This window comes from Linepithema humile, chromosome 7, assembly GCF_040581485.1.
Source record: "Linepithema humile isolate Giens D197 chromosome 7, Lhum_UNIL_v1.0, whole genome shotgun sequence".
Taxonomy (NCBI): Eukaryota; Metazoa; Arthropoda; class Insecta; order Hymenoptera; family Formicidae; genus Linepithema; species Linepithema humile.
This window is the reverse complement of record NC_090134.1, coordinates 15,106,612-15,129,872: the sequence shown is the minus strand read 5'-3', so window position 1 is coordinate 15,129,872 and position 23,261 is coordinate 15,106,612. Positions and strand designations below refer to the sequence as shown.

Sequence of the window (23,261 nt, the reverse complement as noted above, 5' to 3'; positions counted from 1 at the left end):
GGTAGCGCATACCGAAGAGCTACTATCTTTTCGACGACGTCAGAGTTTGCTTGTTTTCCTCAGCTAAGCGCATACCATGCTATGAATAATTGTCCAATCTCTCATAAATGCAGCCCGATAGTTTCGAAACATGAGACGCGAAGAGAGAATTTTAGTTTAGCAGCAAAAATATCGCGAATGAGGAATGTAATCTACTGAGAAATGTTATAATATACATTAAAAATGTAATTTTATAAAATATAAATTTTTCTCTGTCAATACGTGCGACGTTAATAAGATGTACTGCTGAATACATCGTGTTACTATTATATATATATTTAATTTCCGAATTCTACTATCCTAATGCTCAGTCTGTATATCAACGTCGATTACCAATGTCACTGCTACGAATAGATTTGTACGTAACGCGATGACAAGTGGCCGTGAATAAAAAATCGATTGTGCAAGTACTACTAAAGAAAAATCTGAGAGCAATTATTACTGGCGTCTTTCGTGGAATGCTTACTGATCAATATTCAATACTGTTATCTACATTTATTATAGAATTAGAATTACATTACCGCATCTATTTTGCAACACTGCTGTCTGTATATCCGTATTACATATACAAAGTGTTGTTTAAAAATTACACAATACAATACAGCAAAATAATTCCAAAATGGATTTTTAAAATAAAAGCAGATAGCGCTAGTATTCAGTAGCAGTCAGTGAATATTCCGCAAAATACGCCATTTGAAAAACACTGAAAATCAGCGTCTTATCTCTGGTGCCATCCATTCATTTTCCTTGCATATTTCGTGATACATTATGCATCAATTATTTGTATACATAAAATACAATTCAATGCTTTTTATATTACGGCAAAGAATACGCAGACAAATAGACATATATACATATATATGTTTAATAAAAATTATATATATTATATATTATATTAAGTGTATAATTATATAATATACTTGGTAATTAAATTAATGTTTATTTCGTTGAAATCAATATTAAATAATAATAATAAAGGTAATATTATTTAAATTATAGTTTACAATAAATACACAAAAAGTGAAATAATTTTAATAACAATATAATTTTGTAATAAAATAATTTTGGAATAATTAAAACTTGTCATAATATTTCGTAGATATCTGTAACTAGGTAACTATATTTTCGCTGTTATCGTTTCAGCTTGTTTCGACTGTCAGCTTCTTATTTTTGCCGTCACATTTGACGGGGGCATTAGTGCTTGTATCGACCAGTGATGTCGACATATGAAATTAGATGTTACAAACATGAGGAATAATAGCAAAAATGTGAAAAATAAGGGATGTGAGACGAAGAAAGACAATGAAAAGCACTGTGAGAAGAAATTTGATAAAAAGAAGTACAGATTACAAAAGTACAGCAATAAATATAAAAGTATGTATACATATGGCATAAGCATTAAATATAGGTTAAGTTTAAACATTTGTTCTACATGTGTTTGTCTCCTTGCACGCTAGTTAATCAATGGGAAGAAAGGAGGAAAAAAGCTGTGTTACGTGAATTTTACAAGGAAGTCCAGAAAGATCAACGGAATTCAGCACAAGATTCATTAAATTTAAGTAATACATCCAAAGAAAGTGAGATAACAAGGTAGGTAAACTGTGGAAAATCAATAAAAAGTATTTAACATATAAATTCTAACATTGATTAAATCTGTTTTGTAAATAGCAAATCGAAAAAGAAGGGATATGCCTTTTACAAAGCTAAGCAAGAGTATAAACGTAAACTTGACGAGAAGAAGACAAAAATAGAAGATGCCAATCGCAGAAAAGAAGAACGAGAAGAAGCTTTGAAAAAATATAAGGAGAAAAAAATACGTAATTTCAAGGTGCTATCGAAAAAGACGAAAAAAGGACAACCTGTTATGAAGGGCAGAGTAGAAATGCTGTTAGAAAAGATACAGCAAAGTTTAGCATAATTTATAATTTTTTTAGGGAGAATAATGTTATTTTATCTCATAGACTGTGATTTAGTCATAATGAGTCAAAAGATAAAAGCGCATTGTACATTGTAACATAAATGTTATCCAGAAAAACAATGAATTGTCAAAAAATTTTGTATGAAATATACACAACATAAAAATATATAGAATATCACAGATTGTGGCTAGTTTCTTCAAACCTTATTAAATTTTTACAACAAATAATTGACTCCAAATTTATTGAAGAATATGCTTGAATTTTGAGAAAAATATAAGAATAAACTTACTAAAATATTTTTAACAAAAAAATTGAGATAAAGACAAAATAATATTCATTAAGCCCTCTTATTTTTTTTAGTTACTCGCAAATAACAAAAATACAAACTATTTGATATTGTAAAATCGCCATTTTTCCAATTTGTGATATTTATAATTCAACAAGTGTCTGCGATTTTCACTCTAATACTTCGCACAATATTTTTCATGTTATTATTTTATCTGATTATTACCTGGAATACAGAGAGCTGTTTCGCATAGTCAGTCACCTAATCTCAATGAAATGGAACGAAAAACCATCGAATTCTTGAATTAAAACTCAAGCCACCGCCGAATTTATCACCGCCATCGGACCGTGTTCGTGGTCAATCGACTGCGAACTCAATTGAGATACTAATTTTCTAATCTTGATCGCGATAAATTAAAAAAGATTTAGAGTTTTTACGTCTTATAACAATTTTATAAATTAAATTGCAATTTTTACGTTTATACATCAAGTTTAAAATAAAAAACCTAAGAGATTTGAAAAAACAGATTTGTTTATACCTCAATTGTGTTGAGCAATGTGAAAAATGTCCATTTCCGGTTTCTTCTAACAAATTTCAGAAGCATTCCTTCCGTCCGGCGGTGACGAGTGCCACTTTATGAAACGAGCTTTTCGGCTCTTTTCAATACGGCAAACTTTTTGTAAGCATTTTAATTACAATGTATTCACGGATGGATGGAAACGCCGTGATTGACCGGCGTGCCCTTTCGTAACGATCAATCGACCGCCACGATGCGGTCGAAATGAGAAACTCCACGCGCTAGCGTGGATCACGCGTGCGCGCTGGCATTTTGACGGATAGCTAGTCCGTAAGTCCGTCAGAGCTAGTCGACGGTTGCAAATGGCGACAGCCACGAAGTCTCTGACACGGGCTCGCGAATAGTTCCACGCCTACCGTGCGCCCCGCGACCGAGCCGTGCGCGAACGCAACCCTAGCCCAGATTGGTACGTACCTAAAGAAATTCGGTGGAAGCGTCGCGATCTGACAGATTGACACGTAAAATCCGGCGGAGGCGATCTCTGTGCCGCGCGACAACTCGCGTGAAGACGAAAATGCATCCGTTCGATCCGTCTCTCCTCTTCGAAACGCTTCGTTTCCCCGATCGATCGATATGCTACGATATGTCGCGCGGTTTCACACCGTTAAATCAACCTTCGTCGATCCCGACGATCGCATACATTCCGCACTGGCCGCGAAAGAACCGCTCCGTGTGCATGCCGCTGTCAAAATTTCGTCATTGGAATTCAGTGCAGATCGCGCCGGCTCCGATCCTTCGACGTCTTTTCGTGCCACGCGACGTTCAACGCTGTCGATGAGCTAATCACAATCATGACGGTCAATTGTAGCTTCTGCTTCAACGTAAACGCTGAGTGCCTCGATAGCCGCACTTTATTCTCGAGCGCCGTGTGGATAACACATTGCGATAGTACGTCTCTGGAAAAAAAAAAAAAGAAAAGAAGAAAAATAGTTTTATGATTGTAAAATGAAACATAGGAATGCAATAAGAACGGCCTCCGTTAATTTGTTACATCATTATCATTTCTTAGTTTAGTGCGCGAAACAAATATCAATTATAGTATATTTGCATTGGAGCGTGCCTCTCATTACTCATACCTCAAATTGGAGGGGTATAAACGTTTGAGTATCTCTTTATAACTTGATTTCATTCACAGGTAGTTTTAAACAAAACAACGCAAAATGCCGGCCGTCAGAGGAGATGGTATGCGTGGATTGGCGGTTTTCATATCGGATATCAGGAATTGTAAGTAATATTGTGTGACAGTATTTTGTATTTTTATTGTAATATCTAGATATTCGGTTGTGTAACATCAACATGATAAACTATTCTTTTTGCATTGAATGTATTGGCCCTGTATTTCGAATTAAAAATGACATTTCATTCATCAAGTGATAATGTGCCATTGAAACAGAAATGGTATGCAAAGTGTTTTAACGCTGAGAGGAGTAGAAGAAAGGGGGCGGAGTTCTGATATAAGCCTATCTTCCTGATAGAGCTTGACTCTCAAACACCAATCTGTGACACATTGGCATCATTACAGATCATGATGAATTTATTAAAAATAAATGCAAACTTTCCTAAGAGATATTTATAAAATAAAAAAAACATGTATATAATTATAGCTCTATATTTCTATTTTTATTTATTCACAATTGTGTCTAAATTTTGATTTTATGTTTGTATATATATGCTAATATAAATTAGTAAAAATATTACAAATAAAAATACTACAAATACAATATAAATAAAAGAAAGATTGTTCTGAATTGTAAATCAATTGGCATATTGTCATTATTTTTTATATAAAATATTTCTATTAATTTATTATTTTTTATCAATATATTTATGTAAAAATATAAATAAATGTATTATACACAGGGAATAATTTTTATTATTTTAATGTATATTTTTTATTTTACAATTTTAAAAGATATACACACATTTATTAGTAATATTAGTAATATTGTAATAATTTTATAAGAAAATGGTGATTTTTCCTTTTTTTAAATAATATATTAATATTGTTAGGCAAAAGTAAAGAGGCTGAAATCAAGAGAATTAATAAGGAACTAGCAAACATTCGCAGTAAATTTAAAGGAGATAAGACACTCGATGGATACCAGAAAAAGAAATATGTCTGCAAGCTGCTGTTCATTTTCCTTCTTGGCCATGACATTGACTTTGGGCACATGGAAGCTGTCAATTTACTTTCATCAAACAAATATTCCGAAAAACAAATTGTAAGTACAACCACTTCAACTCATCCATAGTGCGTATAATACAAAATTACATGTTATTATGTCAATTCTAGGGTTATCTTTTCATATCGGTCTTAGTGAACACCAACAGTGATCTGATCAAGTTAATCATACAAAGCATAAAGAATGATCTCGCATCGCGTAATCCAATTCACGTCAACTTGGCATTACAATGCATTGCTAATATTGGTAGCAAGGAAATGGCAGAAGCTTTTGGGAATGAAATCCCCAAATTACTTGTCTCAGGGTACGGCGTGATATAATTTATTGATACATAATATTTACATTAGCCATGCCGATAGCTTATGTATCAGATATATCAAATTTTTGTTTTATTTCAAAATTTCATTTCAATATTCGTTCTTCAGAGATACTATGGACGTGGTGAAACAGAGTGCTGCGTTATGCCTGTTACGACTACTACGGACCGCTCCTGATGTTGTACCTGGCGGTGAATGGACATCGCGCATTGTTCATCTGTTAAATGATCAACATCTGGGCGTTGTAACGGCCGCGGCGTCGCTTATAGATGCTCTTGTAAAAAGGAATCCTGACGAATACAAAGGCTGCGTTAGCCTCGCAGTTTCGAGATTAAGTAGAGTAAGTTTGCGAAATTTTGATTAATCGTATAGGAATGAAAAACATTATATTTGACATTTCTTTTACGATTGTAGATTGTCACATCAAGTTACACAGATTTGCAGGATTATACATATTATTTTGTTCCGGCCCCATGGTTGTCTGTCAAGTTGCTACGCTTGTTGCAAAACTATACGCCACCAGGTATTTGATTTACGTCTAGAATACGTGATATTTGGAAACACAGCGCGCAGTTGAATAATATATAATATTTACATTTATATTACTTTGACAGCTGAAGATCCAGGTGTAAGGGGCAGATTAAACGAATGTCTAGAGACGATATTGAATAAAGCTCAAGAACCACCAAAGTCAAAGAAGGTCCAGCATTCGAACGCAAAAAATGCTGTACTCTTTGAAGCCATTAGTTTAATTATTCATAACGATAGTGAGCCAAATCTTCTAGTACGGGCATGCAACCAACTCGGTCAATTTTTATCGAACCGCGAGACTAATTTGCGATATCTCGCACTTGAATCTATGTGTCATTTGGCTACTTCGGAATTCTCACACGAAGCTGTAAAGAAACACCAGGAAGTGGTTATTCTGTCGATGAAGATGGAAAAGGATGTTTCCGTGAGACAGCAAGCGGTAGATCTGTTGTACGCTATGTGTGATAAAAGCAATGCCGAGGAGATAGTGCAGGAAATGTTGAATTATCTGGAAACGGCCGATTACTCGATTAGAGAAGAGATGGTTCTTAAGGTAGCGATTCTAGCCGAGAAGTACGCGACTGACTACACTTGGTATGTCGATGTTATTCTGAATCTAATCAGGATAGCGGGTGATTACGTCTCCGAGGAAGTTTGGTATCGAGTTATCCAAATCGTTATTAATCGAGATGATGTCCAGGGTTATGCTGCGAAGACCGTATTTGAGGTAAAATATATCATTCTTTTTTTCTTCATTTCTTACTTTTCTCATCACTTTATTCTTGCTTAGGCATTACAAGCGCCCGCTTGTCACGAAAACATGGTTAAAGTTGGCGGTTACATACTTGGAGAGTTCGGCAATCTTATCGCTGGTGACCAACGATCCTCCCCAGCTGTCCAGTTTCAACTGTTACATTCCAAAGTAAACATTTATCCATTCACGTTTCTATTATTATCGCTAGTAACGTGTATGCAATTAATTGATGTATTATTTTTTACAGTATCATTTGTGCTCTCCTATGACTCGAGCATTGCTGCTTTCAACATACATAAAATTTGTCAATCTATTCCCTGAAATTCGAAGTCAGATACAGGATGTCTTCAGGCAGCATAGTAATCTACGTAGCGCGGATGCTGAATTGCAGCAGAGAGCGTCGGAGTATTTACAATTGAGCATCATTGCCTCAACTGATGTCCTGGTACTTAACATATAATGATCGAAAAAGATGAGAGATTACATTCAATTGCGACATCTGAGATATCTGTGCTTTTGTAGGCCACTGTATTGGAAGAAATGCCGGCGTTCCCTGAAAGAGAGTCCTCCATCCTCGCCGTTTTGAAGAAAAAGAAACCGGGCCGCGTACCGGAGAATGAAATTAGAGAGAGCAAGAGTCCGGCGCCAAATGCTAATCATCACGCTGAAGCTCCCAGCGCTCCTCCGGTCGCGGCAGTTAACAATTCTTCCGCCGATCTACTGGGACTATCGACTCCACCTTCCTCTCAACCGTCTAGCAACACAGGCGTGTTGCTCGACGTACTGGGCGATATTTACAATATGCCAAACAAAGTTGGCGCTACCAATGGCGCACAAAATACATACAATCCTAAAAAGTAAGATACGCGATATGATCCGAGTATTAATCGATATTTAAACAGCAGCACTTAAATGTTGTTTTAACTCAACTTTTCAGGTTTGTATGCAAGAACAATGGTGTCTTGTTCGAGAATGATTTAATACAGATTGGTGTAAAGTCGGAATTTAGACAAAATCTTGGACGCATTGGTCTTTTCTATGGAAACAAAACACAGTACGCACTGCACAGTTTTCAACCGCAACTATCGTGGTCAGACGAGAATCAAGCTAAATTGGCTGTACAAGTAAAACCTGTTGATCCCATATTGGAAGCTGGTGCTCAGATCCAGCAAATGATCAATGCGGAATGCATTGATGACTATAACGGTACGTTATTTCGACGTTTTCTGCAATTTTACAAATTATTAGCAAATTACTTTATAATACTTTCCATTACGACTTACGCATAACGTACACTTTTTTTCTATTTACAGATACACCGAGCATGCTTATCTCTTTTATTTACAACAATGTGCCACAAAAAATCACAATGAAGTTACCATTAACAATTAACAAGTTCTTTGAACCGACGGAGATGAATGGAGAATCATTCTTCGCAAGATGGAAAAATCTCGGCGGGTATGTAACACGCGAAATATTTAGCAAGATGAGACATGGAATTGATTTTAACAATACTGGGTCGACTTATCGCACGTTAAATTAATTCTCAGAGCGAATCAACAACGCTCACAAAAAATTTTCAAAGCGCAACAACCGATGGATTTAACGCAAGTGCGCACGAAATTGCAAGGATTTGGGATGCAATTACTCGACGGCATCGATCCCAATCCCGATAACTTTGTCTGCGCTGGTATTGTTCACATGAGGGCGCAGCAAGTTGGCTGCCTGTTGCGTCTTGAACCTAACAAACAAGCTCAGGTAAAGGTACTCGTAACAATCGTATCAGATAACAAACGAAGTTTATGCGATTTTTTTTCACAGAATGTATTATCGACAAAATCGCACAAACGCACGTGTTGCTTATCTAATAATTATGATTACGCTATATTACTTGATTTTTAATTGCACATTCTTACTTGCAGATGTTTCGTTTAACGGTACGTTCAAGTAAAGAATCGATGTCGGTAGAGATCTGTGACCTGCTGGTGGACCAATTTTAAACGGCCTAGCAGGCGTAAATATTGTCGAGAATTTAGCACCGCGTCGTGAGAGGGCATATCGTCGAAAGAGGATATCATCTCGCGTCGTTCCAAAAGATACTGATCATTATTTGTTAAGAAATATTTGCGTTGTACCCAAGCTTACACTCACGCTCTTGTAAAAGATCTATATCTTTGTGTAGGTAGCTCCACGCCATTATATATCATTTTTATCAAAAAGGTATAAATTTCAATTGGGATTATCGAGATCAATCATGTGTATAGAAAGAACGAGGGACATGTGTGTAAAATAGCTATGAGAGACAGTATTAACTCATAATTGAAAATGATAAAGTGCAGGATTAATTTTAGATGGCTCTGTATCTTATATTGCAATCTACACTTTATAGAAATCAAGCGTGAAAACGGAACAAAGAGAGAAGAAAGGAATAATTAAATACTTTAGCTAAATAATATGCATTATAGAGCCACTCGAGCCGCATCATAGAAACAAAGTATGTATTTGAGTTTTATAATACAGGTGTTCTCCTATATATCTCTATACTAGTTTTTAATATCAGTAAATCATTATCAGATCGTTAAGAGTGAAACACTTGTTGGTATATGAACATCTCTATTATATCAATTTACATCTACGTGTTAAACTCCGTTCCTGATTTATGAGAATTATTCACATTGATATTTCACGATGAGATTGCCGCGTAAGTGAGAGTAGTTTGGGCACAATGACAGTAGTTGTATAATATTAGCTGTTTATCACTAGATACTTCTATATTTAACGGAGCTGCGAATTAATTATTGTGTAATTAGTAGTTTATATTTAATAGCTCCCTGTTTTTTTTTTGTTTTTTTTTCGGTTTTGAATATCCTAGATTTTCTATTTCATTGATGTTGATGTGTAAATCCATGGCTGGTCATTTCTACATTTGTAAAACGAGATTCCAATGAGAGATATAGTGTATTCTTAATATGTTAATTGAATTCTAAATGTTCGCAGGTTAACAATTTGTAATTTGTAGAAATACGTTTTATTATTTTCTTAGAATTTTGCGTAAGATGTATATTTCAGTAGAATGTACACTCTGTACAGATTTATGTGTTGAAGTTTTGTGAAATGCGTTTTATAATATTAACAACGGGAGCAGCTCTAAGTATGATTTAAATGTCTTTGTAATGGTCGGTGACGCGTCGCCGACTTACGAAGCTTTACACAATTGTATATATGAAATTTCAATTAATTACAAATGGCTATAAACATTTATGAGATACAGCTTACACTACTTGTAGCCATATACAAGCTCAAATTCTATTCATGATTATCGTTTATGCTTTATTTTACAAGGAAGTAAGATGTATATTCTTCATATTCATATAGTGTAAATCTATGTCTAATGTTCCCATCATATTCCTTTCTTCCTTAGAATATATATTAGCCATATTTTAATTAAGTACGGGTCGAGAGAATGCGGCGCTATCAGTTTTTTACTCCTTGATTTTTAGTACGTAATTAAATTTTATTATCCCTTTCTTTTTTCTAAGATTATATATATATATATATATATATTTTACGGTACGACAGAGTTTGGATACTTTATTCTTAGACTTACAATTGTAATCGTCGCTGAATCATAAGCAATGTAAAACGAAACTTGGGCATTTTGTATTTTTATTCCCTTTGTTATCATAGAACAGTTAAGATTTCACACAAAAATTGTTATAACAGTATAACATTTCTTTTAACCTGAATTATCTTGTAAAATTTAAACCACGTTTTTTAATAGCAGTAAGCCAAGTTGAAAATATCTATAAATTATTATTAATGTGATAATTAACTGTCTAATATCGTAATAGATTTTTTGTCTTTCGTAAGAGTGTAAGTGTAATACATGCGAAATTCGTAATTTGTAGTCTGTATGCCAATAATATATATGTTTTTTCTCATAATTTTATTTACAATTAAAAATACTAATATATATCGTAATTTTTACGCGCAATAATCAACTTTCGTCAATGAGTCTCACAGCATGCATAAGTTTCTGTTGCTTTATCGAGCTTTGTTCTTCCGAATTTTAGGCTTATCCCAAAAAACAAACTGATTAACGTAGACTCTCGACCACTGTTGATCACCAGTCATGGATTTACGAGAAAACAAATATAATATTCGATATAATTGTGTTTTAAGGCAGTCAACGAGATTTATAATAACGATATTCCTTCGTCCGCGTTTATTATAATAAAGAGAGTCATGTTGCGCTTAGATTTAAAAGGTCTACGCATGATCCAACGATTTGCGTAGCAAAAGACTATTGAAATTGCATGTCAATTGAGCTGTTACGACGTGAATACAAATACGTCAGAAAAATGTGCAAAATTCACGCAAATCGATTGATCGTGCCTGAGCCACTTTACATTCAAAATGAAAGTTACGTTAATATATACAGTACACGTATCTTCATATTATAAATACACGAATTATATATTAAGAGAAATGTGTGATGACACACAGTTGTTAGATTATTATGCGGCGATGCTCCGATCGACTGTTGATCGTGTAAAATCGAAGTCGTCGGTGTCGTTACGATTCGATATTCGAATGCAACATGCACTGAATATTCGTAATTCGAATATCTCGAATGGTACGATTCATGTAATTCATTGTTACGCCTACTGTAGAATTTACGATTATTTGGCGAACTGAATATACTTGCAAGGTCATGCAAACAGACATAATATAAAGAGAAATTGATAGATATGAAAAAAATATGCTTTATCGCGTTTTATATTTTGTATTAGCGCCGTAGAGCCTATCGCCTTCTATGTCAGAATCACTCGAATTTATTTGCCGATCATCGGGATATTCCAACATTCGGATATTCGAAACATGTAGTTTTAAGAATACTCTGAACGCGAGAGAAATTAAAGTGTCTATCGTTGCGCGGAGAATTCCTTTCGCGCCCATCACCCTGTGTCGTTGTTTCCATTTCATTGCGGTCTAATCGTGTACAGATTTAATGTAGGAATAAGATCCTCTATTGTAAGTTGATCTCCGAAGTTGATATCGGCGAGCGTAAAAAAAAGTGTGATCGCATTGTGCGAAGGATGGATCGATTGATCGGTCGATTTTAGGCTGCTTTGCAATCGCGCATGGCAGACGAGTGTATTGTACGACAATATCGTGATAGATTTCGAATTTCGTCCCCTTTGTAGTTATCGGTGCTCCTTGTGTATTTATTTCTTTGTGTAGCATATGCTAGATGAATGTTATCGCGCGTGACTTCTGACCGTCGTGACTTGAGGTTGAATTAAAATTAATGGGCATACATTGGTCTTGATCTCCTCAGCTTGATCAGCTAAGATTAACTGTTATTTGTCTTGATTCACGTCGCGGCGAGTCTTGTAACGAGAATTTTTTTTTCTAGCTATTTATATTCGGACACGTTACTCAAATACACTTAGACCTTTTATTAAAAGTTCATCATTCGTTTAGTGGCTTTTTTTTTTTTTTATTGTGAAAATACATCATGCAGTCTAGCGTCTTTCGAATTTCGACGTTCTAAGCAGCTCTAAGAAAGTTTTACGAAGGTTCCGTAGTTTCTACATTTAATCTTTACGCGAAAACAATCTTTAATCCCGTAGCACGCAGTCATTTTTATCTTTCTTTTTCTTCCAAGTGCCGCTCCGGTGATTCCCACGCAGAATAAATTGAGCGTTCTTTCCTGAATCATCGATTTATTTTGTTTAGTCGTTTAGTGTTCCGTATGTACATGTACGTTTGTAAAACATCATTGATTTATATCATGTGAAACAAAATATATATATATATATATATATATATATATATATATATATATATATATATATATATACACATATTATCTCTCGTAAAAAAAAATACGCTTACTTTGTTCGATTCTCTTGTTTTCTTTGAAAAATTAAATTTTCTTCGTTTAACTCGGATATGTTCAACACATATATATCGTTTCGTTTTATTCAATCCTCGAAGCTGTTGTTAGGTGTGCCAAAACGATTATTTATGACACGAAAGTACAAGCAACAATTGTATGGGGGCCACAATCGGTTACGGAGGCGCATTTTTATGTTTACAATTTATCGAATGTGATTTTTAAAAAAACTGGAAAAGACCTGTGAATACAAAAGTTCATTATACGACAAAGAATTAGAATCGCATGATAAATAAAGCAACAATAATATTGAGAAACAGTGTTTCATTACAATATATATTTACAATAACTTACTCTTAAAGATACATTGTATCGTTATAAATTAATAGCACTATCTCATACACTCTTTTCACACAGTACCGCTGGGGCTAGTCTGGCTGCAACTTTGGCGTTTAATTATTAATTACGCGTGCATAACTAATAATTAAGACGAGCACCTTAACAATGTCGATTTTTTCATTCTTGTTTTTTTTTTCTCCAAATATATCAACATCAGACATTCGATGCTTCAATGACAATTCAAGGATTCCATTGAGCAAGCATGAATATTGATTGAGGAGACGAAAAGGAAACGATATATGATCTGACTCCAGAGATATTTGTTCGTAAGATATTTTGGAAGATTATTGAACATCCTAGGTATAACATGTTGTTTTCCTTGATTTTTAATCTTTAATTATTACATACTGCTACGGGTTATGGACCAATCATGTGTGTCTTGACATATCTTTAAAAGCATGAAAAATAAAGAATAAAATAGAAGTGTATTGCCTTCTATTTATTAATAAGAAGCTCTTTCGCGTCGAAAGAGAATAATTGTCGTGGACTTTGACGGTAATTGAAAATTGACACAATTATTATTTAGCAAAAATCGAATGAGGACACGTGACGGCAAACTTTCACCTTGAACGCACTTAAAATTAGCACGATCTTTTTCACCGATATCGATCCGGTTTGCTTGCTTGTCGCACTCGTTAATCTCGCAGCTAGTTTGCTCGAGCAAAGAAAAGCCTACGCGCAACGAAGTAATCCCGATCCATCCTCGATTGTCAAAAACTATAAATGCACGTAAATATGCGTATGCTATATCTATCTAACAATAAGATAATTCATAAAGAGTTCTTTGGATATGTATAATATCGAAATATGCTTACACTGTAAGAGAGTCTATATGTATAATATATAGAGATCCATAAACAGAGCTATGTACAAATAATGTTAAAAGCTGTAAACGACAGTTATGATCTAGCGACACAAATATCCGTGTCGCTAATTTACATCCGATATTTTTATCTTTGGACCGCTTGTGCATCTACGATCGATGCAAAAAGCGCTCGTAAATTACGAACATCGGAATGATCCTCGATAAAGTAAATTCCGAATGAAACTCCGAATTCACATGGATTTAAAAATACCGATTAATTGTAAGTATGCGCGCACTTATCATCAGTCATAGCAACAGTGATTTTAGTCGGCATCAGAATGTAATCATATTCAAATTGAATCATATTTCTAATACATGTAAAAGTGTATTACGAAAAATTTCGCAAAATCATGCCCTAATTATATATAAAAAATCTTATAGAAGAATATCCGCAGCACTCGCGAATGACGGTCATTGAACGCTATACCCACGTAACAATAACATAGTTTTGGATGTTAAAAATGTAATTGTTCACTCATATACAAGAGAAAGATTTGTTTATATGATAATGTACGTAGCGAAGATAGAGAGTATTTCCCATCTGTCCGACATCAATGCGAACGAGTTCTCGTGTAACGGACGAGTAAGATCAAACGAATAAATTTCCGTTTGAACGTTGTACCGAAATCGTACGCCATTACTCGATCAAACGTTACTTCTCTTAAGTTACTAATTGACTAGCATTGAAGAATCGATCGATATATCGAACATACATGTTTCCTCTTCCAATCCTATTATCAGCAAATTTCTTGCTGTTGTTCGTCTGTTAAATAGCCCAATTTTGAAAATTTTGTAACAAATTAGCATTTGCATTATATATCTTCGGTGTCCGATGGAGCTGAGCTGACGCGACACCTTTATTATTCGGGATTAACATTCGGATGGTAATTAGATCTCTCGTAGACGACCTTCTCCTTTGATTGCGCGGTCGATTTGTCCCTCAGAATAGCTTCCACGTCCTTCTCGAGTATTCGCTCTCTGTCGTTCATCTCGAATCGGTACGCCGGCTCGTTCACCAGCACGCTTTCCTCAGCGGTGCTCCGCGCGTCTTCCGGCGCGAGGAAGAACTTTGCGCGGCCCTCGCACTTGCGCTGATAATCAGGATTGTTGAGCGCCGGACGATGGCAGGAGTCGCAGACGGTGTCGGAGCGCGAGGTGCACGGATGCGCCTCGTACAGGCCCGGGCCGCATCTGGCGCAATTCCAGCAGGCCTGCATGCTGTGATGCGGGCTGTACGTGCCGGCAGGACACTTTCCGCACTCGGTGTCGCGACCACGAGCGCAGCGGTTAATCACGCCCCAGCCTGGACCGCATCTGCTGCAGTGCGAGCCGTCCCGATGGTGCCTGATGTGAGGCCTGCCTTCGCCCGCCTGGAAACAAAGTGGCAGATGGTTAGTACTTCGAGAGCAATTGCAACAGAGGCCGGTGTGTGAAACGCCGTGAATAATTTTATGTCCCAACCTTCGAAAGCTCAATCGGATTTTCAAAGTGTTTCAAAGAATTCAAATTAAAAACCGGCCATCGGGATCCCGCGAAAAGTTAATCGACTCTGAATAATATTCTTGCGTAATTAAAAACACTTGTGAGATTCGATAAATCAATTTCTTGCAAGTAATGCTGACACTTTCACAATGTTCATAACTTCTTGCGGGTAATTGTTATATCTTCTACAATCAACTTTATTTTATACATTTCGTTAAATATTTTTATGTAAGAATCGCAAAGATTCTCTCTCTTCCAATTGCAAAATTCACAACATACTTTTAGTTTAAAATTACTCCAGAAATCAGTACGAAATTACACAATATAAGCCTGCAATTAGTGAGTATAATATTTTAATTAAGGATATCTTCTTGGGCATCTGAGGAAGCAAAAAACGACGCACTGTATACAAAATAAAGCTCAACAACTGATCCATCTATACTTATTATTAAATTACACAATTAAGAGACTACCAACCACTAACAGATACGGTGGTACACAGACTGTGTAATTACTTTGTTTTTTTATTCCAATAAATTCTTCTTAACAATCCTATAGTGATCTCGTATGTCGATATGAATACTCGTTCGACACAAAGCTGCCTCGAAAGAGGCGCACACTTACTATCCAAGCAAAATATCGCGTAATAAACGCACTAGGACTGCGAATTGTATCATCGAGCGCCGACATTATCTTGCTACCCTTCTAATCGGAATTGATGAAATGCAGGTTCAACCGTCTGACAACAGGTGCACAAGGGAAGGCGGCCACCTGACTGTGAGAACACCTTGCGCCTTTCTTCCGCCTACTTCGGCCAGATCCAGACGCGATATATGAGCCTCCGTGCTCTCTCACGCATAAAATGCGGTTCTTAATACGTTAAGATACCCGCTATACTTTCGCCGATTAATTTTCTCGAAATAAATAAGGTCAATCGATCGCCGAATTGTTTTTAAACTTTCCCATTTTATAGCTGTTTTAAACGTCGAGTAATATTATTAAAATACAGTTCATTTATATTTAATTCAATAATGCAATCTATTTTATCTTCCTCAGCCGGATTAATATTCTAACAGAAAAAGATTTTATATAAATCTATATCGAATTCTTGAATTCATGTAAACTTAATTTATTAATTGAGTCGAAAAAGTCAGAAAGTAGCACTTTAATTTTTTATTCAAACATATTGCCTTCTTAATGTGTGCAAGAATAAAATCCAGGTTATAACTAAATTTTGAAAAAGGTTTATTCCATTTTTTTACGTCACAAAATTCGTGTCCAGGTATTTTCAGAACGTTCTTTCGATTGACCACAGAAACGACAGGCAAAAACAAGTAAAATAAGGAGGACGTGAGCTGATCCCTTTTTACAGCAGCTGTTCGCAGCTGCTTCGTGTGGCACGCGCCGACGGTCACCACGCATCACGCGAATCGTTAGCACCGGGCCTTAATTCGAAACCCTTCACCTTTTATGTGCAGACGCTGCTGTCGTTTGATGAGCCGCGTATGTCGTGTCATTCTTTTTAAAGCATAAAGCATTAATTTAAATCTTATTCTAAATACAGCATACATTATTCATCGACTTATACATATTTACTTCGTGAATCTGCGATTTTACGAAAAAAACAACTCTAAAAGCATTTTTCCGAATCAAAAAATCATATTACTTTCAAGTCTTTCTTTTTATAAATAAAAAGTCTTATTCATTTGATATTAAATTTATTCAACGTATGTGATTAATGATGCAAAATTTTTGTCAAAAGAAGCAAGTATTGTCTTTCCAACAATCCAATAGAACGCGTCCATCATCTTAGACGTAACATGAGCCATCGTTCTCACGTAAGGATGCTTGCTGTCAATTTACGGTCGCAGTAAGTTTAGCTAGTAGATTTACGACCCTTCGAAGTCAATAGCTATCTTATTAAGTTAACATATTAAATAATAATAAGCTATTGGAAAAGTATCAAACAGGTTTCTCGTTAGAAATATGCTTCAAAAATGCAAAAAAAATATATAAGCAAAAACATAAATATTGAGATAAAATCTTATTGTTAAATTAAATTTCCACAAAGCTTCACTTTACAGAATTTCGATACGGATAATTGCATTTACCGACAAGAATTGTAAACGGAATAACTGCATTTGACGTTACATTTGCGGTCAGAGTATTTCGAGCATTGACGAGCAAAAACATCGATCTCCTGGAGCTTCCTTCAGGGCAATCGTTCCAAGTGGGAGGCGCGTCACATTCTTCGACGAAGATGTATACTTTCGAACGCCTCGCAGCAATCAAGAAGATGCGGCGGTTTTACCTGGGTAAGATTTATCGATTGGAAAAAAGCTCGTTCGTAGAAGCCGCGGAGCGTACTCTTGGCCAGGATGAACCGACGTCGCTTCGAGCGTCGACGTCACGCTCGAACGATACAGAGAGCTATCCGGAGAGAGAGAGAGAGGAATGAGAGAGGATTTGCACCACGTTGGGAACACCCTTTGGCTATTTCCGATCTTTTTTCGCCAGCTCCTCGCTAACCGCTGGCACGTCGTAAACCGACGATTATGCGCCGTGAAGCACGGACTCTGCAAGCCTGAAGTATCCACGGTACGCCATAACGTCAGTACGAAACTCTGCTGAATGAGAAAACATAAAAGCAAAAGTGGTGAAGAATTCTTTTGCAACGCGATTTTTCAGGTGATTCGGAAGATATCGATTCGGTCTGGCGAAAAATCGGGCGGTGCCTGCGAACGATCCGCAACGACGATGACGGAAGTAACGTTGCGTTCATAGTGTGACGAGTATGAATAGAAACTTCCGAACGGAACGGAAGTGGTAATTGCCGTCCCTTTTGTGTCCTACTTTTATCTTTTTTTTTTATAGTCGGCACATCGACGTCGATAAATTTCAACGCGGATTGATTGCGTGATGGATGCAGTCGGTAAAATTCGCACGATTCGATGATATTTATTTGATTGGCATTTGTTAAACGCTGTTTTTATTTTACTTAAATATTTTAAACAATCCATTACTTTGTCGTATTTCTGCGACAAAGAAAATTAACGCAAACAAAGGAAAGTATTTTCGCGCATATTAATGTTCGAGAAGGATATCTGACAATGAGACTCACAAATGTAGGTAGGTATTTTCGCATCAGGGTTAAATTTTTCTTCTGCCCGATTCACCCGAGGGAACATGGCCCACTTCCATTTGTCACCGGAAGGGGCGGCCACCTTGCGCACGAGAGAAAAATTGCAGTAATTTTAAAGTCGAACAGAGAGACACGTTCCAAGCGTTATTACAGGATAAGATATTTCAAACCCATGACATTTGTCGTCGACGCGCTTACTCCGCGATGAATCAATTTCCGACTTATGTCATCGACATCAATTGCGAAATATTTATTAAATCCGCCAATACTGTGTAAATATGTTTACATGTAGATATACAAAAAATTACAGATGTATAAAACAAAATTAAAAAAAATATCAATCGACTAGAAGTGTCAATTTGCGAAAGAGAATATTTCGTATGAAACGTACAGCAAGTTATGAGCTGAGAATATTTTGCCTAATCTACTTCTATCAAATTCATGAGATTCTTTTGCATCCTTTTCCTACTTTCTTGCGTTATTTTCGACAGGAAGTTTTCAACGAGCTCGGACAAACCGCAAGGTCTCGAAATATTCGGAGACTATCCTCTAAACTGCAACACAGGTAGCAAACCCGCGGAGTCACGCCAGACTGGGTTCTTCCCCCCGTGTATATGTATTCGTTCGACTTCCTCGGACCGCGCACACCGGTCGGTTCTACTTCCCGGAGGAAGACACTCTGTTACCCCGAGGGTGAACCCACATTCGCAGCTGCCTCGAGAGCTGCGATAATTATCTTCGGCCGCTACGCACCCTATTGTTCACATGAACACTCCGCCCTCCGCGTATCTCACGGATCGAGAAGGTTACCGCGCACCTGGACGGGAGAGCGTAAGAGCATACCCTTGTAAATACCTCGCGAATACAGTGCATTAGACGTTGTCGACGAGACTCTGCTTTCGCTCACGACCGAACTGGAGCGAACTACTTTAGTGGGAAATTTTATCGGATGAATAGAATATATCGCGTGAAAAATCAGCTAATTACAATTAATTTTTGGCGCAACAAAATTGTCGAATATTATTTCTGGAAATAATTAATATAAAAAGATATGTAATTTTTTAATTTATCAACACTTTTGCGGTATAAAGTAGTGAAACAAACTGCGTTAAACAAATCACGCTAATGAGAAAATGGAAATTATCGAATGAAAAATGGGGAGGGGAAAGCCGATGGTGGTTAAAAGATTCGCGTTTGCGCGAATTGTCGCCGGTTGTGCTTGTTAGTCGGCGAACAAACACGTTGTGTTCGTTCAAACGTAGACAGGAGTATCGTGACAATTGTACCGCGAAGGAAACCGTAACCCTTGAGTTCGCTTACGATGCTAATGAGACTCGTACTTTCCGAGACCCCACCAGACATCCGTATAAACAAGGTTTACCTTTCAACCAGTCGTATGCATTTGCAGCGTGCCAAGGCGCCACTCGGACAGACTCCTTCAATAATTCGCAGTGTAACGTGAAAATACATAGAATTTCATCAAGACTGCGCCCTTCCTCTGAAGCTTCGCATCTGTACAATTGCACTTGTACAAATCTCCCCTTCCTCTATCCGCTCTTCTCCCTCTCGTAATTTAGCTCGCGACGAGTAGACGCATATTTTCGTGAAAACTTTCTTCCTGTTCTCATCTTTTAGGCTGCCATCGATGTCATAATTTGCGCAAATTGCCGATACGTGTAGAGTGTCGCTCGAAATAATTGCACGTGGTGTTACGTTAGCGTGCTGTAATAATGCGTCGTTTCTCCCCGCGTCTGCGGCGACAATATCTTTGTGTGTGAGATCCTCTCTGTTGAAACACACGAACGTACCGCGCGCGTGTGCGTGTGTTTGTGTGCGAGGGCGTAGGCGTGCGAAGGAGTCAGGGCCAACGAGAGCATCGCGAAAATCGCACCGCGAGCGGAACCGCCGTCTCCCGGTTCCCATGCAATGCTAATGAGCCTCATAAAGCGCAGCGTACCCCAGTGAACCGAATAACCCGCTGACACACGGCGGACAAGTATATGTGCATGCCTGGTACGTGTACGTGTGCCATATGTGTTTGCGAACCGCCACACGAACACAGAGGACACGCGCGACCATACGCTTTGTATTCGTGCGTTCAACTCTTTGCATACGCATGTGCCACCGGCACGATGCTTCGCAATGCGATGTATCGCAAAATATGCGACAAATGGAATTTCGCAATGAAATTTAAACGTATGTTGCGCTTCAATTGATTCAATAAATATTCATGATATTTCTCAAGTTGGTCAAACTTTAATAGTAATATTCTTTGTCAGCGTGAATAAAAAAAAATTAATAAAACTAGATTTTGAATCACACGAATCATATCTTGTTCACGCACAGGTATGCGTTGCTTTAGTGTCTGAAGGACTATAATATTTCCGGCTCAATCCTCAGGTAAGAAAATGTCTCCTTTTTCTTTGTCGTTCTATTCTTTGTCGTATATTCTATCAGCACAGAGCTTCGCATGTGAACACCGATATGCGATCTTATCCCGTCGTAAAATCGGTCAAAATTCCGCGTTTTCGCACATCGATCGCTATCATGATTTCTTTGTCTTTCTTCTTCCTTGCGATAATCAGAGGCATTCAACAGATAATTAGTCCGATGTCTCTTTTAATAAGATCGTGTACGCTCGGTATTACACGAAGATAACAGAAATCTTTTCACAGAGGAGGATGTAATTATTTTTTCTCTTACGAACGCGCTTGCACGATGACGGTGGTTCCCGTTTAATTGACTTCAAGAACAAAACGCGATTCAATATTATTGGGAAATCTTACATTCTTGCGAATTACGGCAATACATTTCTCTTTACGCAGTTCTTTTCCGATAATAAACACAATTTCTTATCAAACGCTACCTCGAGCACTTTCATTTCTTATTGTTGGTTCGACGACTAGATAATTTTTTAAATTTTTCCGCGTAGATAAAAACAGGTTATAAACATTCTCAAACCCTTCTAATAATAATCATTCCTATACGCAGGTATCTATTTAGACATTTCGTTGAGAGGCATTGATAAAAATTTTGTTGAAAAATAATTCCAAATATACAATCGCTATAAAAATATGCGAATACGTACCTTAATAAATACAGTTAACATGCACACTATGATCACTGTCAGTGTCATGCAACGATTGTGAATCAGCCTTTTGTGATTATCCATGATTCTTCCAATTTTCTGCTCTTACTCCGATTTGCCACGGCGATTGAAATCACTTTCTTTTCTCAATAATTACGCGTTCATGACTTGCTTTGCATCGGCGTATTGAGCGCGCGCGATAATTTTGCACCCCAAGCTTAACTTAAGATTATTGAAGGAAGATAATTAGCGACAATGATTTGACGATTTAACGTACGAATGTAAAATCTATTTCACTGTATTTAGAATCAAGAGGCAAACTATTTTCGAATGATCGAAAAAACCGACTAGATGACCGCCGTGTTGCTTCGACGAAGGTTCAACGTGAATTGAAAGGAGTGCATCAGAACTGCAGCTGTTACCTGAACACGCGCTCGATCACGTGGTCTCTCGTATCCCTCTCCCTCTACGATGCTTTGATCAAGCGTACAAGCATTCAAGTTTTCGTAGGTGGACCATTGTATAAATAGGCTAGATATAATATAAGAATACAAGATTTTGCTCACAACGGCAAACGATATATGCGGTAAAACAATTAACGTCAATTTACGAAAGTTATCTTAATAATTTTCGCAAAGTTTCGCTTGCGAACAAAGATAAATATTTAAACAATATACAAGTCAATATCGGGATGAATAAAAAAATCTCATTTTTAAAGTGGTACATTCGATTCCTGTGAGATCGGTATTTATCTGATTGTCAGCTGCAGCAACAGCTGAACTACCGCTGTATGTTCAAACGAGCAGCTCCTGTGAAGCAGGTGCTCTTTTCTTCGCAATGTGGGTATTCACGGCGAATTTTACGGTTACAATATTGCGCCGAAAAAATTTGATTCGTGTATAACAAATAATTATAAACGCGCGAGTTTAAAAATAATTTCTAAAAACGAAACGATGCGCAATTATATGTAAAAGTAAAATTATAATAATATCGATAATAACTAATATCTCACAAAGTTTTGTAGAAAATCAATAAAATTATATTATATCTTTAATTGCTTCGTATTATATCAATGAGATATCCAATAAAAAGATTTTCCATGAAAAGTAATAATAAAATAATTTGTTGGAAACTTTTTTCAGTTCACGAGCGAAGAGCGAACACAAGCATTTCCGACAAATAGCAAAACAGGTATTGCGAAACATCCAAGCCAGGCATTGATTTCACGTGGAACAAGCGTCGTCTATTATTATTACGCACATACATAACTAACGCCTCGCCTGCGCTTATCGTATTACATGAATCCCATTATATGTTATTAGATTAACCACTTATTATAGAAGTTATTTTCTCATATAAGCTCGGTCTCAATAACAATGAATATTGACATGAAAAATGAAAATAGTTTATTAGCTAGCGCGACATTTTTCAAGGAATGTTAAAGAAAAAGGCAAAATTAAAACGTCATCAAACAAGTAAATTTCGGAATATGTAAAATTGACATTTCGACATTAAAATTTGACTGTTTTGGCTAAAGTTTTAGCTTTTTTTAAACAAAGAAAAGAATACGATTATGTAAAAGTCAACAAGTTTAGGACGTAGCGATATTATTAAGCAAAATCTTGTACTGAAGATGGCCAAAAGTTTGACTGAAACGTTTGCAAATTAACAATAAAAGGAAATTTAAAAAAACTTTCATCTGTCTTCGGCCTTGGATCCTCAAATACTATCATTATTTTTTCAAACAGTTCCAAAACTATTAAATTATATTAGAATT

At 36.6% G+C, this 23,261-nt stretch overlaps 3 protein-coding genes across 4 annotated transcripts; 2 read left to right on the top strand and 1 right to left on the bottom strand.

The window, feature by feature from the left end:
• The first annotated feature begins 1,238 nt into the window (after positions 1–1,238).
• On the top strand, positions 1,239–2,139 carry LOC105674242 (thyroid transcription factor 1-associated protein 26 homolog). The gene is made up of 3 exons (XM_012370437.2): positions 1,239–1,413; positions 1,497–1,629; positions 1,708–2,139. Exons 1-3 carry the CDS (start codon positions 1,266–1,268, stop codon positions 1,955–1,957), a joined length of 531 nt encoding a protein of 176 aa, XP_012225860.1. The 5' UTR covers positions 1,239–1,265; the 3' UTR covers positions 1,958–2,139.
• A 735-nt stretch (positions 2,140–2,874) lies between these two features.
• Positions 2,875–14,399, top strand: AP-2alpha (adaptor protein complex 2, subunit alpha). Of its 2 annotated transcripts, none has more exons than XM_012370438.2 (14): positions 2,875–3,227; positions 3,957–4,045; positions 4,832–5,043; positions 5,115–5,308; positions 5,430–5,661; positions 5,736–5,844; positions 5,936–6,579; positions 6,643–6,774; positions 6,854–7,051; positions 7,129–7,463; positions 7,544–7,812; positions 7,920–8,064; positions 8,157–8,370; positions 8,529–14,399. In XM_012370438.2, the coding sequence occupies exons 2-14, from the start codon at positions 3,982–3,984 to the stop codon at positions 8,604–8,606; spliced, it is 2,826 nt and encodes a 941-aa protein (XP_012225861.1). In that variant the 5' UTR covers positions 2,875–3,227; positions 3,957–3,981; the 3' UTR covers positions 8,607–14,399. The 2 variants fall into 2 exon arrangements, with proteins under 2 accessions (XP_012225861.1, XP_012225862.1); XM_012370439.2 differs by having other exon boundaries at positions 2,877–3,227; positions 8,157–8,364.
• Positions 12,816–21,899, bottom strand: LOC105674230 (uncharacterized). Its single transcript, XM_012370415.2, has 2 exons — positions 21,485–21,899; positions 12,816–15,142 (listed from the first exon to the last, which is right to left on the bottom strand). Exons 1-2 carry the CDS (start codon positions 21,566–21,568, stop codon positions 14,633–14,635), a joined length of 594 nt encoding a protein of 197 aa, XP_012225838.1. The 5' UTR covers positions 21,569–21,899; the 3' UTR covers positions 12,816–14,632.
• Between the last annotated feature and the right edge of the window lie 1,362 nt (positions 21,900–23,261).

Excerpts from the sequence above, each read along its gene's own strand:
- LOC105674230 (XM_012370415.2), bottom strand. The coding sequence starts at position 21,568 with ATGGATAATCACAAAAGGCTGATTCACAATCGTTGCATGACACTGACA. Across the intron at positions 15,143-21,484 it reads TGTTAACTGTATTTATTAAG|GCGGGCGAAGGCAGGCCTCA; the intron begins GTACGTATTCGC and ends CTTTGTTTCCAG.
- LOC105674242 (XM_012370437.2), top strand. The coding sequence starts at position 1,266 with ATGAAATTAGATGTTACAAACATGAGGAATAATAGCAAAAATGTGAAA. Across the intron at positions 1,414-1,496 it reads GTACAGCAATAAATATAAAA|TTAATCAATGGGAAGAAAGG; the intron begins GTATGTATACAT and ends CTTGCACGCTAG. Across the intron at positions 1,630-1,707 it reads AAAGAAAGTGAGATAACAAG|CAAATCGAAAAAGAAGGGAT; the intron begins GTAGGTAAACTG and ends TTTTGTAAATAG.
- AP-2alpha (XM_012370438.2), top strand. The coding sequence starts at position 3,982 with ATGCCGGCCGTCAGAGGAGATGGTATGCGTGGATTGGCGGTTTTCATA. Across the intron at positions 5,662-5,735 it reads CAGTTTCGAGATTAAGTAGA|ATTGTCACATCAAGTTACAC; the intron begins GTAAGTTTGCGA and ends TTACGATTGTAG. Across the intron at positions 5,845-5,935 it reads GCAAAACTATACGCCACCAG|CTGAAGATCCAGGTGTAAGG; the intron begins GTATTTGATTTA and ends TTACTTTGACAG.